Source organism: Somniosus microcephalus, chromosome 8 (assembly GCF_052327205.1).
Source record: "Somniosus microcephalus isolate GS21.2 chromosome 8, FLI_Smic_1.0, whole genome shotgun sequence".
Taxonomy (NCBI): Eukaryota; Metazoa; Chordata; class Chondrichthyes; order Squaliformes; family Somniosidae; genus Somniosus; species Somniosus microcephalus.
This window is the reverse complement of record NC_140994.1, coordinates 35739287-35753211: the sequence shown is the minus strand read 5'-3', so window position 1 is coordinate 35753211 and position 13925 is coordinate 35739287. Positions and strand designations below refer to the sequence as shown.

At 47.3% G+C, this 13925-nt stretch overlaps 1 protein-coding gene across 3 annotated transcripts in view; it reads right to left on the bottom strand.

Annotated features, from left to right (window-relative positions):
- inpp5f (inositol polyphosphate-5-phosphatase F) overlaps positions 1 to 13925 on the bottom strand; it is a 287343-nt gene that overhangs the window by 84069 nt on the left and 189349 nt on the right. For 2 of the 3 annotated variants that reach the window (XM_085994542.1, XM_085994541.1), the window contains exon 4: positions 2466 to 2594. The exons of the other annotated variant lie outside the window; for it this stretch is intronic. In XM_085994542.1, the coding sequence (XP_085850668.1) occupies positions 2466 to 2594 (129 nt within the window). The remainder of the gene's footprint in view (positions 1 to 2465; positions 2595 to 13925) is intronic. 3 annotated transcript variants of the gene reach the window in all.

Below are 13925 nucleotides of genomic sequence, written 5' to 3'. Positions count from 1 at the left end.
TTCATTGTGAATCATGAGAACCCCTCTCAAACACACCCCTACAAATTATCTACAACCATCATTATCCAGTAAACCAATGGACATTCCAACAACTTGCATTTATATCGCGCTTTTAAAAGTAGAAGCGCACTCGAGAGCCGTAATCAAGACAAAAATGGACACCACGCCAAAGGAGATCGATACGACTTTTAAATTGGCCTCGTTTTGAGAGAGATTCCTGGTTACTGGCATACTGGGGCAGCTCCCCTCGATTACACTGCTAAATCCAGCTCCCTTTAGCCTTATCCCAGAGGCAGACTTAGACCCAGGCTTTGGTGGATCTATGTCTGCCAGGAGGACAGAGTCAGGTTTAGCAGTATAAATAGCAGGGAACCAGCTCCCAGAATCTGAATGAACCTTTTCACCTTCATCAGAACTCACACATACCATATCCAAGTCTAACACTTGCAATATCTGTCAACCAGGCTGGGTCATGGGAAAGCAATCTAAGTGTGTCACTCGCCCAAATTAATTTTAAATTGCACTGCCTGCCTGCTTACGAAATCGACAGCAAAAGGGAAAGATCACGTACAAGCTGATCATGGCAATTTGGCCAGCCTGTATACAGAGAGTATTGGGGTCACCACATTGCCTCATAACATCAATACGGAGAGAAAAGTTACATTGGTGCGTGATGATATCATAATGCAACACTGACCTCACAACTGGCTGCAGCCTGCAATGACCTGCCCGAGTGATACCAGCAGCAGCCAGAAAGACCCAGTGGAAAAACAGGTCTCGTTCACTGCCTGAAAATTACATTAACGTGGTCACTGACTGCAGAAGATCAGAGCTACGCGAGTCAGTGGCCAAGGAATCTAACGGTGTGCGTTACTTCAAACTTTAAGAGATCAATTTAAATAATTTCAAAGTAAAATTTACTGGTGTATCTCGAGGTTAGTAGATGCAACAGGAAATATTTTTATTTCTTTGTATTTGGGAAACGGTCATGCCTTTCGGAGAGAGGCTCATTCAGGAGCCAGGGCTCATTTCCATAAATTTGCATCATGAGATCCTGCTGCCTGCCCAGGGCGCCTTTGGTGATTCCTATAGAATGCATCAGTGCTTCATTTCAAAACCTCAGCCAGCAGACGTACATTAATGATTCAGTCACTGTAGTTCACCCATGCCTGCGTAACTGTGTACCTCAGTGTCATTACTAAAAGGAGATGCTTTTTCTCCCCCTTTCTCCATCAAACAACTTCAACGTTAGGCAATATTTTCAACCATACAGTTTTTTCAAAACATTAATGCACTTTTAAAGCTCAATTAAAATATTTCACCTGAAAATTATATTCACAGCACTTATTTTTAAAAAAACAAAGTCTTAAAGCTCCTGCAACTGATCACTGCCTGGTTCAGGAGAAGGGATGTTAAAATGCTGCCAGGCTTCTCTTAATGATGCTCGTCAACTGGCTTGGCAGACGCGCCTTAGGGCACTTCTATAAGCAGTAGCACCATTAGCTACAGCAGGATGTCACGTAGCCAGCAACAGCAAGAAATGCTTGGCCAATTTGCGGAGGTCGGTGGCCAGGAAGATCAATTGCTTTTGCTGTCTCATTTTAAAAAAAAAGGGCTTTAAAGAGCTGTGGTATGGATCACTCTCCCGTTTTCTATGTCTCTCTGCGAGGAGCCATCGGGTCTCTGCTCAGCACATTCAACCCTTCCAACAGCACAGCCAAGCTCAGCAATTCACATGACAAGTGAAGCACCAGATACAGTTTAAAATAGATCTACCAAGATTGCTCTCAAACTGCACTCCTGCATTTGCAGCCTGGAATTCAACCCTGCAAAACTCGCTCCTGGCTCCACAACTGGGTGGAATCAATGCTGCAAATACCAAAGATTATAGTCGCTCGCAAACGCCATCAAACTCAAAAATTACGCCTTTATAAACAGCTACAACTTGAACCCAATAAACTAGTTCTACCATTTCAAAAACATTTAAATTGAACTAATAGGGAACACTGGAGCTTCCAAACAAATGTGCTCTGCTAGAAAACAAAATGGCTGTCAATTTAGAGTTTGGTCATCTTGTTCGTGGATAGAATTTGCCAGACTGTGTTAACACAGCAGCCTAATTCCAGGATTAAGTGATGGTCATATCCACCAACAGGTGATGTTATTCATTAACTGAAAATTTTTAGAAGATTGGAGAGACCAGTTAGAAAACTAGCTCTAAAAAACTTATCACCGTCAACAGTCGTCAGTTGTTATACGTCTGGGCCTTTGTTAACCACGGATTGATATTCAGACGAGGCCAGATTGGCCCATCACCGATTACACGGTTTGCTAAGAAATATATTCGACCACTCGGTGCGCTCGGGTTCCATATAACTAATTTTAAAAGCTCAAAGTACCACAGCTGCAATGTGTCAGGTTGACGAGCGAAGGCTTCAAAAAGCTTCAATGAGACATTCACTCACCTTCTTCTTGGTTGGAGCAGCCACATTGCATTTGATCTGACTAAACGTCTTGAGCAAAAACTTGGAGTCATCTGGAGACTGGGTAATCTTCTCAGTCTTGTTTATACCAAAATGATGCTTCTTGCATAGCTGCAAATGGAAATGGAGGGTGAAAATTAATCAATCATCTTTGTTCTTTCTGACATACACTTTCCAAGGCTCCTGCGAATCAGTCTGATCTGACAGCATTCTAATGAGACTATCACTTCAAGTCTTTCATGCTGCAGTGATTGGCACGGGCACGGCTCTGAAAATGAAGGCTGCCCTGCCAGACATTCTTGTTTCTCCCATCCTGGATCCAATATGTCTAACATTGACAAGTTAATACCTAAATACAATTACCTAATCCGAAGCGTCCTCTTTAATTTTCTGTCTCAAATCTCACGCGGTTCACCACAATTCATTCTTTACCAAAGGCCCAACATTTCCAGTTGAATCAACCTCAACGATCAAAACAATCTGAACAAAATGCATCCAATTAAAACTTTTCATTTGAATTAATTCCTTCCCACCTATTGATGGATAATTCTAAGAAATATTTGCAAATATGCTCTAAATCAGTTTGAATTAAAAAAAACACTAGTAACATACGGAATCATTATTTTCATCCTCCCCCTCATCTAACTCATACACTGTGGGATACTTCAGCCCAAGCCCAATATCCACAGACACCATCAATGCCTCTTCCTATTTGACCCACGAAGAGGGGTATTTGAACAATTTAGGAAAGGAGTCTACAATTATGAGAAAATCCAACTCCATTCCAGAAGTATTAAAGTTACAAGCAACTTAAGTTTTTTAAAAAACTGGTTATAGAAAGATACAATACCACAGGTACATAGATAGTTTAGATCCTGATATTTGGATATAGTTAACGACCATTTTTCTGTATATATTGCTGCCCCATTTGTGCAGTCGCTCTCAAAATGTCGAAGGAACAAATAGCATCAAGGTAACGAATCGCTGTTTGTAAAAGTACTGTAACACGACTGTTGATGCTATAGCTCTTCGAGACATCTGGTAAGCAGTAAAAAAAATTATTGGCCTGTAACCAACATAAGCACAAGACCCCCTTCCCAGTCGGATGGTTACCATTGTTCAGGCAGCCTGTAGTGAAGTTCACAACAATTCAAAGCTGTTCAGTCCTGCCAAATATAAACTCATTTTTGAATGAATTTATGACAAGAGGTGGGGGCAACAAAAAGGAGATTAAGCATCTCTTGAATCAGGTTACTGATGGGATGAAAAACTATTTCGCCAAACAGCATCGAGGATCATACGGGAAGAATTTCAGCAGTCTGTTCAGTTACCATGGTTTCTAGATTGCAGTGAAGATATTCATCCAACTGGTGTAGCTTTAATTGCACAATTTAAAAAAAAGAGATCAGCAAAGGTCCCGTGAAGATCTCCCTCAAGTTAGAAATGGAAACCATATGCTGGTGCTGATATTTGGGTTTACTACAATGACAAATCATTCCCAGTGAAGTGCCAAACCATTCTCATCTCAAGTAAACTAGAGCGAATTTTTAAAAAGTCCCTTGTTAACCCAAATATCTGCATCAGAATGTTGGCCCGGAATTTGCACTCCCGATGACGGCGTACGCTCAGCAGCGCACGGTCGTAAGCCTTCTGATATTCTCGTGATCCCTGGCCCTGAAGCGGGGCCTATCAGTGCTAATTTGATCCAGAGAGAGACAACATCATCCATGTCCGAGGCCGGGACCCAGGAGCGAGGACGGGCCCCAGGAGCGAGGACGGGCCCCAGGAGTGGCGCAGCGTGGACGGGGCCCAGGGAAGTTGCGGCACGGGCCAACAGCAAGGTCGGGAGGACCACAATGCATCCTATGAAACCCAGGCAGAGAGGACCTGTGGGAAGGAGGGAGGAGGACAGTAACATAGAAACATAGAAGATAGGAGCAGGAGTAGGCCATTCGGCCCTTTGAGCCTGCTCCACCATTCAATGAGATCATGGCTGATCATCCAAATTCAGTACCCTGTCCCTGCCTTCTCTCCATATCCCTTGATCCCTTTAGCCTTAAGAAATATATCCAACACTTTCTTGAATATATTTAATGAACTGGCCTCCACTGCCCTCTGTGGCAGAGAATTCCACAGGTTCACCACTCTCTGGGTGAAGAAATTCCTCCTCATTTCAGTCCTAAATGGCTTACCCCTTATCCTTAGACTATGACCCCTGGTTCTGGACTCCCCGGCCATCATAAACATCCTTCCTGCATCTAGTCTGTCCAGGCCTGACAGAATTTTATAGGTTTCGATGAGATCCCTTCTCAATCTTCTAAACTCCAGTGAGTATAAGCCCAATCGACACAATCTCTCCTCATACGTCATTCCTGCCATCCCAGATATCAGCCTGGTGAATCTTCGCTGCACTCCTTCCATGGAAAGAACGTCCTTCCTCAGGTAAGGCGACCAAAACTGCACACAATACTCAAGGTGCGGTCTCACCAAGGCCCTGTACAACTGTAGCAAGACATCCTTGTTCCTGTACTCGAACCCTCTTGCTATGAAGGCCAACATACCATTTGCCTTCTTAACCGCCTGCTGCACCTGCATGCTTACCTTCAGCGACTGGTGCACAAGAACACCCAGGTCTCGTTGCACTTCCCCTTCTCCCAATCTATTGCCATTCAAATAATAATCTGCCTTCCTGTTTTTGCCACCAAAGTGGATAACCTCACATTTATCCACATTGTAGTGCATTTGCCATGTTTCCGCCCAATCACCCAATCTGTCCAAATCGTACTGGAGTTTCACGACATCTTCCTCACAGCTTACCCTCCCACCCAGCTTTGTGTCGTCTGCAAATATGGAGATATTACATCCAATTCCCTCGTCCAGATCATTAATATATATTGTGAACAGCTGGGGTCCTAGGACCGTATGTTTGTGTGTGCTAGGCTGATGTAGTAGAGCCTGGTCTCCAATCGTCTTGGATCTCCTTGCCATTGGACCAAGACCTTGTTCTGTCAAGCCCGTGTGGTAGCTGATGTGCAACGGCTACCCCACGTTAAAAGAATTCACGCACAGGCATCTTCCACCCTTTAAAATGAAGTTCGGGACCTGGAACGGCAGGACCCTCATGGACAACCCCAACAGTGCCCCTTCAACCACCGTCTGCCCCGCCTCTAACAGAGACTGTAGGTCCCGCATTAGACTCATCAGTCACCCGAGAACTCATTTTTAATGTGGAAGCAAGTCATCCTCAGTTCCGAGGGACTGCCTAAGAAGAAAGGCCCCGCAAGTTCCGGGTTTCCACAAGTGCGAAAACCCAGAACTTGCAATGTCAAGATACGCCTCGACAGATCTACCGCACCAACTGAGAAATCACTTTTGCTGGCAGAGTTGGGCTATTTGCCCAACTACTGCCCAGCAAATGCCCACAAAACCCTCAAGTCTGGTAAAAGCAGGCGTAGGGCCGGCCATCACCAGCGTAAAGGTTAATATAAAACTTAAATTTAAAATTTAAAAATAAAAAATGCACAAACACTTAAAATTACTATGCAAAGTTTGGCCCAGATTAAAATGTTTAAAATTATTTTTCAAAAAATTAATTTTTTTAAATTGTATTTGCTGTAATGAAGGGATTTTTAATTAAGTTTGAAAATGAGAACATTTCTTTTTTTTTATTAGAGTTGTCCAAATTGTTTAATTATTTGGGGAGTCCATTGCATGTCATTAGGGGATGCCGTTTGGAAATGACTGCAATGGCATCCTCCTTTCTCATTGGAGGACCTGGCCCACGTGATCTCAGGGACGCTTCTGAACCGCCTGCGTCCCTGGGCCTTTACGCGGGCGTACACCTGGTGGCCCAGGACCCAAACTCTCCGTAGCTGCAGAGCCAGGAGGCAAGTTGGGGAATATTTCACGGGTTGGAGGCTTACTCCAGAGTTACGCCTCTGACTGCAAATTCAGGGCCGATACTTAGATTTCTAATATTTCCAATTGTCTTTTACAATGCACTAGTCAGCACTACAATTTACTTGCTGTTACTCATTCATTATTTTTTTAATTCATCCTTGGGATGTGGGAATCATTGGCAAGGCCAGCATTTACTGCCCATCCATAGTTGCCCTGACAATGGAGTGGCTTGTGAGGTCACAGCAGAGGGCAGTTAAGGGTCAACCAAGTTGACGTGAGACTCAAATCACACATAGGCCAGGCCGAGTAAGGACGGCAGATTTCCTTCCCTAAGGGACATCAGTAAACCGGTTAGGTTTTGCCCCACAATCCAACAGCTTCATGGTCACTTTCACTGATGCCAGCTTTTTATTTCCAGATTTTCCTTTAAACTGAATCCAAATTACCATGCTGGGATTTAAACTCTCATTCTCTGGAGTAGTAGTCCCTTAGGTAAATGTCATAGGGCACAGGGTGTAAAATGCATGGCCATTCTTTACATGTAGCAACTGTAGACAAGGGCCTATTCTTGTTAACAAAGAAATCTTCTCACTTTGAACTAAAATTTATCAAAACTGTTTCTCGATGCAAAATGGAGCAGTGCTGATAACTGGCTTGTAGCCAGACCAAATACAAGGCCCGTACACCCCACCCGCATAACACGTACAGCCCTAAAGTGATTACAGTACTGTACAGTATAAAGAATATTGAACCTTGGTTCTGAACTTGATACTGAATTTGAAACAAGATAACTGAACTCTCATATTTCATTGCAAAATGCACAGCACTCCCCTGATGACTCATTAAGCGGACATACAATATATTATATTATTGCTGCTGTCAAGATAAGTTGTAATTTGCCTGAGAAAGTGAAATGAAACAAGTTTGCAAAGTCTTTCTGGCACCCTAAATCAGTCACTTAACAAGTACCAGACCACTTTCAAAGCATGTGATATGGGATTTAAGGGGAGCACTAATGTTCATTTAAACACCTCACAGAATATTAACAGCCAGATATTTTTAGCTGAAATATCGTGGGCTTAACATTTAGCAGAAAATAATTTGCAATTTCAATTCTAATCTCTCATACCTCAACAGCTGAAAGCTCCCAACACCTCTATTAATCCAGAAGGTAGACGAGCTCGGTTTTTTTTCAGTTTTCTTTACGACTGCTAACTGATTAGACGCGTTAGACTTCTTAACACATTCAAGTAACAGACTGTGGTATTCCAGAGGAACTAACTCACTGCTTCACAAATCTAGTACAAAATAAAACTCGAATTTGCCACGTATCAGTGGTTTTCACCTTGTGATGAAATATTCCATTCACCACTGCCTGTGACTGAGATCGGTTTCAGTGTCATTTCCCTTCCCCCAGACCTCATTGTATTGTGTACTGGAATGTGCTTTATTGTATACTGGAATGTGCTGTGTGTAGGGCTCCGCCCATACCTGGCCCCGTTTGTAAGCTAGCTTCAGTCTCCAGAAGGAAGACATCTCTCTCTCTTACGTGTTACTTTCTAAGTTAATAAAAGCCTTGTTTTTGTTCTGCTAACTTCGAGTCTCGGAATTATTGAGGCACATCAATTTTATTAACTTATTTTTCAACACTATGGATCAACTCCTGAAACCCGAACGTTTGGATTTGGATCAACATGCTCCGGACGCATCAGCACGCTTCGGACACTGGTTTGAGTGTATGGAATTCTTCCTGGACAATTCCGCAGCCGTCAAAGACGCTACGGACGCTGCGAGGATGAGACTCGGAATTCTGCGGAATTGGGTAAGCCACCGGGTTTACCCCCTCATCCAAGACGCCGAGACGTACCCGGCCGCCTGCGACATCTTAAAGGCGCATTACCAGCAGCCTACGAATGAGGTGTATGCTAGGCACCTGCTCGCTACCCGCGCACAGCGACCTGGGGAATCGGTGGAGGAGTTCCTAAGCACCCTGAAAATGCTTGGCAAAGACTGCAAGTGCCGAGATGTAAAAGCCGCAGTGTACACTGACGCGCTTCTTCGCGATGCCTTCATCACAGGCCTCAGCTCCACTTACATCCGGCAAAGACTGCTGGAAAAAACGGGGTTGGACCTGAAACAGGCTGCGGACACCGCGCGATCCCTGGATGTGGCCCAGAGAAACTCGGACGCCTACTCTTCAGCCCGCACCGTCCACGCCGCCACGTGTGCACCGAGGGCGCCGCCATCTTGGAAGGCATCTTCCCCGCCCAACAGCCCGACACCGGCTGGGCCCCGCTCTCCCCCCAGAAGCCCTATGACAGCCGTGACGCGTCAGGGACCCAACTGCTACTTCTGCGGGCAGCCAAAGCACACCAGAAACCTGTGCCCGGCGAAAGGCACCACCTGCTTTAAGTGCGGTAAGAAGGGGCACTTTGGGAAGGTGTGCAGAGGGAACCCCGCCGGAAAACCAACTGCCGGAAAACCCGCCACCGCCGCGTGTGCGCCGTGGGAGCGGCCATCTTGGACGCCATCTTGCCCGACCTCGTGGGGTCCACCATCTTGTGAGCAGACAGCGTGGACGCCATCTTGTATCGATCAGGGCCCTACAGTGGCATCGGTCACAGTGGACCAGACCAGGCCGCACCCGCTATCCAGATCAATGGTGGACATCGAGGTAAACGGGTGCCGGGTTAAATGCTTAATTGACAGTGGAAGCACGGAGAGCTTTATCCACCCAGAACTGGCACAACAACGCTCCCTAAAGGTGGTCCCTACTCAGGGTACCATCTCTATGGCTGATAAAACCCAGACATCGACCATTCTGGGTTACTGCACGGTACAACTGTGCGTTAACGGAACTGTATATGATAATTTTAAAGTATTAATCATGAAGAACCTATGTGCGAGCGTGATCTTGGGCCTGGATTTCCAGTGCAACCACCAAAGCATCACGCTCAAGTACGGTGGGTCCCAGCCGCCCCTCACAGTGTGCGGTCTGGCTACCCTGAAGGTAAAGCCGCCTTCGCTATTCGCGAACCTTACCCCTAACTGCCGGCCAATAGCGACCAAAAGCAGCAGGTACAGCTGGGAGGACAGGCGGTTTATCGCGACCGAGGTAGACAGGCTTCTGAAAGAGCGCATTATTGAACTCAGCAACAGCCCGTGGCGCGCCCAAGTGGTAGTGGTAAGGGGTAGCGAGAAGAAACGGATGGTGATCGACTATAGTCAAACGATCAACAGGTACACCCTACTAGACGCCTACCCGCTACCCCGCATATCAGAAATGGTGAACCAAATCGCCCAATACTGGGTGTTCTCCACCATCGACCTCAAGTCAGCGTACCACCAGCTCCCTATCAGACCAGAGGACCGCCCGTACACCGCCTTCGAGGCGAACGGACGCCTCTACCAATTCCTCAGAGTCCCCTTTGGGGTGACGAATGGGGTCTCGGTCTTCCAGAGGGAGATGGACCGCATGGTCGATGACCACCACTTGCAGGCAACCTTCCCCTACCTCGACAACGTCACCATCTGCGGTCACAACCAGCAGGATCACGACTCGAACCTCGAGAGGTTCCTGAAAACCGCACAAAAACTCAACCTCACCTACAACGAGGACAAGTGCATTTACAACACCACGTGCCTCTGCATACTAGGCAGCGTGGTGGAGAATGGGGAAATCGGGCAAGACCCCGACCGATTGCACCCCCTACGGGAGCTGCCCCTGCCCAACACTCCCAAAGCCCTGAAAAGGTGCCTGGGGTTATTTTCTTATTATTCCCAATGGGTCCCCAACTACTCCGACAAAGCCCGCCCCCTCTTGAAAGCATCCTCTTTCCCGCTCTCTGCTGAGGCCCACGCCGCCTTCAAAAGCATTAAGCAGGATATTGAGCGGGCCACGCTACAGGCAGTGGACGAGAACACTCCATTTCAAGTGGAAAGTGATGCGTCTGACTTCGCCTTGGCGGCCACCCTCAACCAGGCGGGGCGGCTCGTAGCTTTCTTCTCGAGGACCCTCCAAGGGCCCGAGATCAGACACTCCTCCGTGGAAAAGGAGGCCCAAGCCATCGTGGAGGCAGTGCGCCACTGGCGCCACTACCTAGCCGGCAAACGCTTCACCCTACTTACCGACCAGCGGTCGGTAGCGTTTATGTTCAATAATAAACAGAGGGGGAAGATTAAAAATGATAAGATTCTTAGGTGGCGGATCGAGCTCTCCACCTTCGAGTACGACATCATTTACCGGCCAGGGGCCCTTAACGAATCCCCTGACGCCCTCTCACGAGGGATGTGTGCCAGCGCCACCGGGGATCGGCTACAGACCCTCCACAACGACCTCTGCCACCCAGGGGTCACGCGGCTGTTCCACTTCATAAAGTCCCGTAACTTACCCTACTCGATTGAGGAAGTTCGGTCCCTGACCAGGAACCGCCGCACTTGCGCTGAGTGCAAGCCTCGGTTCTACCACCCAGATAGAGCCCACTTAATCAAAGCTACACGGCCCTTTGAGCGGCTCAGCTTAGATTTCAAGGGCCCCCTCCCGTCCGTCGACCGCAATGTTTACTTCCTGAACATTGTGGACGAATACTCCCGGTTCCCATTCGCCTTCCCCTGCCCAGACATGACCAGCGCCACGGTCATTAAATGCCTCAACAGCCTGTTCTGCCTGTTCGGTATGCCGAGCTACATCCATACGGATAGGGGGGCGTCCTTCATGAGTGAAGAGCTACGCCAGTACATGCTGTCCAAGGGGATCGCCACGAGCCGTACCACCAGCTACAACCCCCGGGGTAACGGCCAAGTGGAGCGAGAGAACGGGACAGTATGGAAAGCAGTCACTCTAGCTCTAAGGACCAAGGGCCTCCCTATCTCCCGCTGGCAGGAAGTCCTCTCGGATGTGCTCCATTCGATACGGTCGCTATTGTGTACGGCCACTAATACCACGCCTCATGAACGAATGTTTGTCTTTCCCCGGAAATCCACCTCAGGCGTATCCATGCCGTCATGGCTCTCCACCCCAAGTCCGGTACGCGTGCGAAGGCATGTGAGGGGCCACAAGACGGACCCTCTCGTGGAGCCAGTACACCTACTCAACGCCAACCCCCAATACGCATATGTCCGGCACGCCGACGGAAGGGAGGACACAGTGTCCATAAAAGACGTCGCCCCAGCCGGCATCGACAACAACCACGGCAATAGCGGCAACGACGATCACAGCAACTCTTACCCACCCACTACTCTTTCATCACCCCCGGAAGAACACCGACCAACGGCACCCCCACCAACTACCCCTCCAACAACCCTGGCGGCACCCCCGGCAGAGACCCAGGAGGCTACCGGGGACACCCAGCCGACACCGCAACAGCCACGTCGGTCACAGAGGACTATCAAACCCCCAAACAGACTAAATCTATAGAAGGGGTGAATGTGATGAAATATTCCATTCACCACTGCCTGTGACACAGATCGGTTTCAGTGTCATTTCCCTTCCCCCAGACCTCATTGTATTGTGTACTGGAATGTGCTGTATTGTATACTGGAATGTGCTGTGTGTAGGGCTCCGCCCATACCTGGCCCCGTTTGTAAGCTAGCTTCAGTCTCCAGAAGGAAGACATCTCTCTCTCTTACGTGTTACTTTCTAAGTTAATAAAAGCCTTGTTTTTGTTCTGCTAACTTCGAGTCTCGGAATTATTGAGGCACATCACACCTCTTGAACTGAAGGCACAAAGGTGTCACTTTGTGAACCACCCAATGCTACTTCAGCACATTTGACAGCGCAGGAGATGCAACACCTGCCCTTATACCTTCCCACTGTCCAGGGCCCCAAACATCCCTGCCAGGTGAAACAGCGAATCACTTGTACTTCTTGCAATCCAGTATACTGTATTCGCGGCTCACGATGTGGTCTCCTCTATATTGGGGAGACCAAACGCAGATTGGGTGACCACTTTGCGGAACACCTCCGTTCAGTCCGTAAGGGGGACCCCAAGCTTCCGGTCGCCTGTCACTTTAATTCACCGCCCCATTCCCACTCAGACCTCACTGTACTCGGCCTCTTGCATTGTTCCACGGAGGCTCAACGTAAACTCGAGGAACAGCACCTTATCTTCCGATTAGGCACTTTACAGCCTTCCGGACTCAACCTCGAGTTCAACAATTTCAGATCATAACCTCGGCCCCCATTACATTTTTGCTTATATTTTATCCACATCTTTGTTTTTGCCCTTTTCCCCCCCTCCCCCCTCTTTTTTCTCTCTCCCACATGGCAGCTGTCTCATTCTGCCAGCGCATTTCACACCTAATCTAGAGCCGTCTTTTGTCTCCACTAGTCCTATCACCATCTCGTCTCGTTTTGAATACCTCTTAATGTCTCTTCTCTTTTGTTCTCTCCCAGCCCTGCCTTTCGATCTATTTCATTTCCTTTCCAGTTTTGAAAAAGGGTTAGAACCGAAACGTCGACTAATTTCTCTCCACGGATGTTGCCTGGCCTGCTGAGTTTTTCCAGCGTTTTCTGTTGTTATTTCTAACTTCTTTTATTGCCAGTTTTAGGGCTTCACGTGATGTTCCGTGCAGGTCACTCTGCAGCTCAAGCTAGTAAATACTGTATTCTGATTTTGTAAAGTCTGTGGGTTGTTTAGTTAATTAATACACAGACTCCAAGCGTAACTTAAAACAGGACTTTACTATTCGAAGGTCAGGGCGAATCTGCCCAATAACTCCTGGCACAACACTTATATACTGGTGTGGTCACCGTCGGTATTACCGTATACAGAAGCCAAACAAAGTAGTGCCACACCTAAAATAGTTCTCAAAGGTGAACGGTTACATACAATAGTTCTCTTAAAGGTAGACGGGTACATACACTACAATCCTCCCTTTTTAGCTTACAACATACTTATTCCCCATTAAACATAACATATAATCAACTTCATGTAAAACAATTCACAGATATAGTCTCTGCAGGAAACAGTTCACAGATTCAGTCTCTGCGGGAACAGTTCACAGATTCAGTCTCTGGTCTTGACTCGGTCCGAACAACATCTCTGTGGTGTAGCCGGTTCACATTTCTAGCGTGACTCATCCAATAGTCTTTCCCTTGGCTTAACAGCTTGAACTTCCGTCCTGCTGAACCAGCAGTGCTGACTTTTACAAACAGCTGGACTGCCGTGGTAATTTTTCCTACTTTCCAACTGATTTGGCCCCCTTCGTGGGGCCCACGTGCATGATCTGATAGAAGTGATAATGATTTAGATGGTTATCGTCTTCTGCTTCGTCTTTTTCTTTTCTGCTGCTTGGAGACTCTCGGGGCTCCCTTATCCGCTGCCAGCTGTAGCGCCACCATCTCCCTATGTTCCTTAGACTTTAAGTGCTTCATCCTGATTTCTGCACTTTGGGAGTTTTCATCACAAGCTGGGCAGACCAAGTCATCGTAATATTCCGTGTCACTCAACAGGTCATGGTAATATTCGGTGTCGTCCTGAGCTAGTCTAGCGAGAGGGCCTGCTACTTCTTCCGTACCCAACTGGACGTTAGCCGACTGTT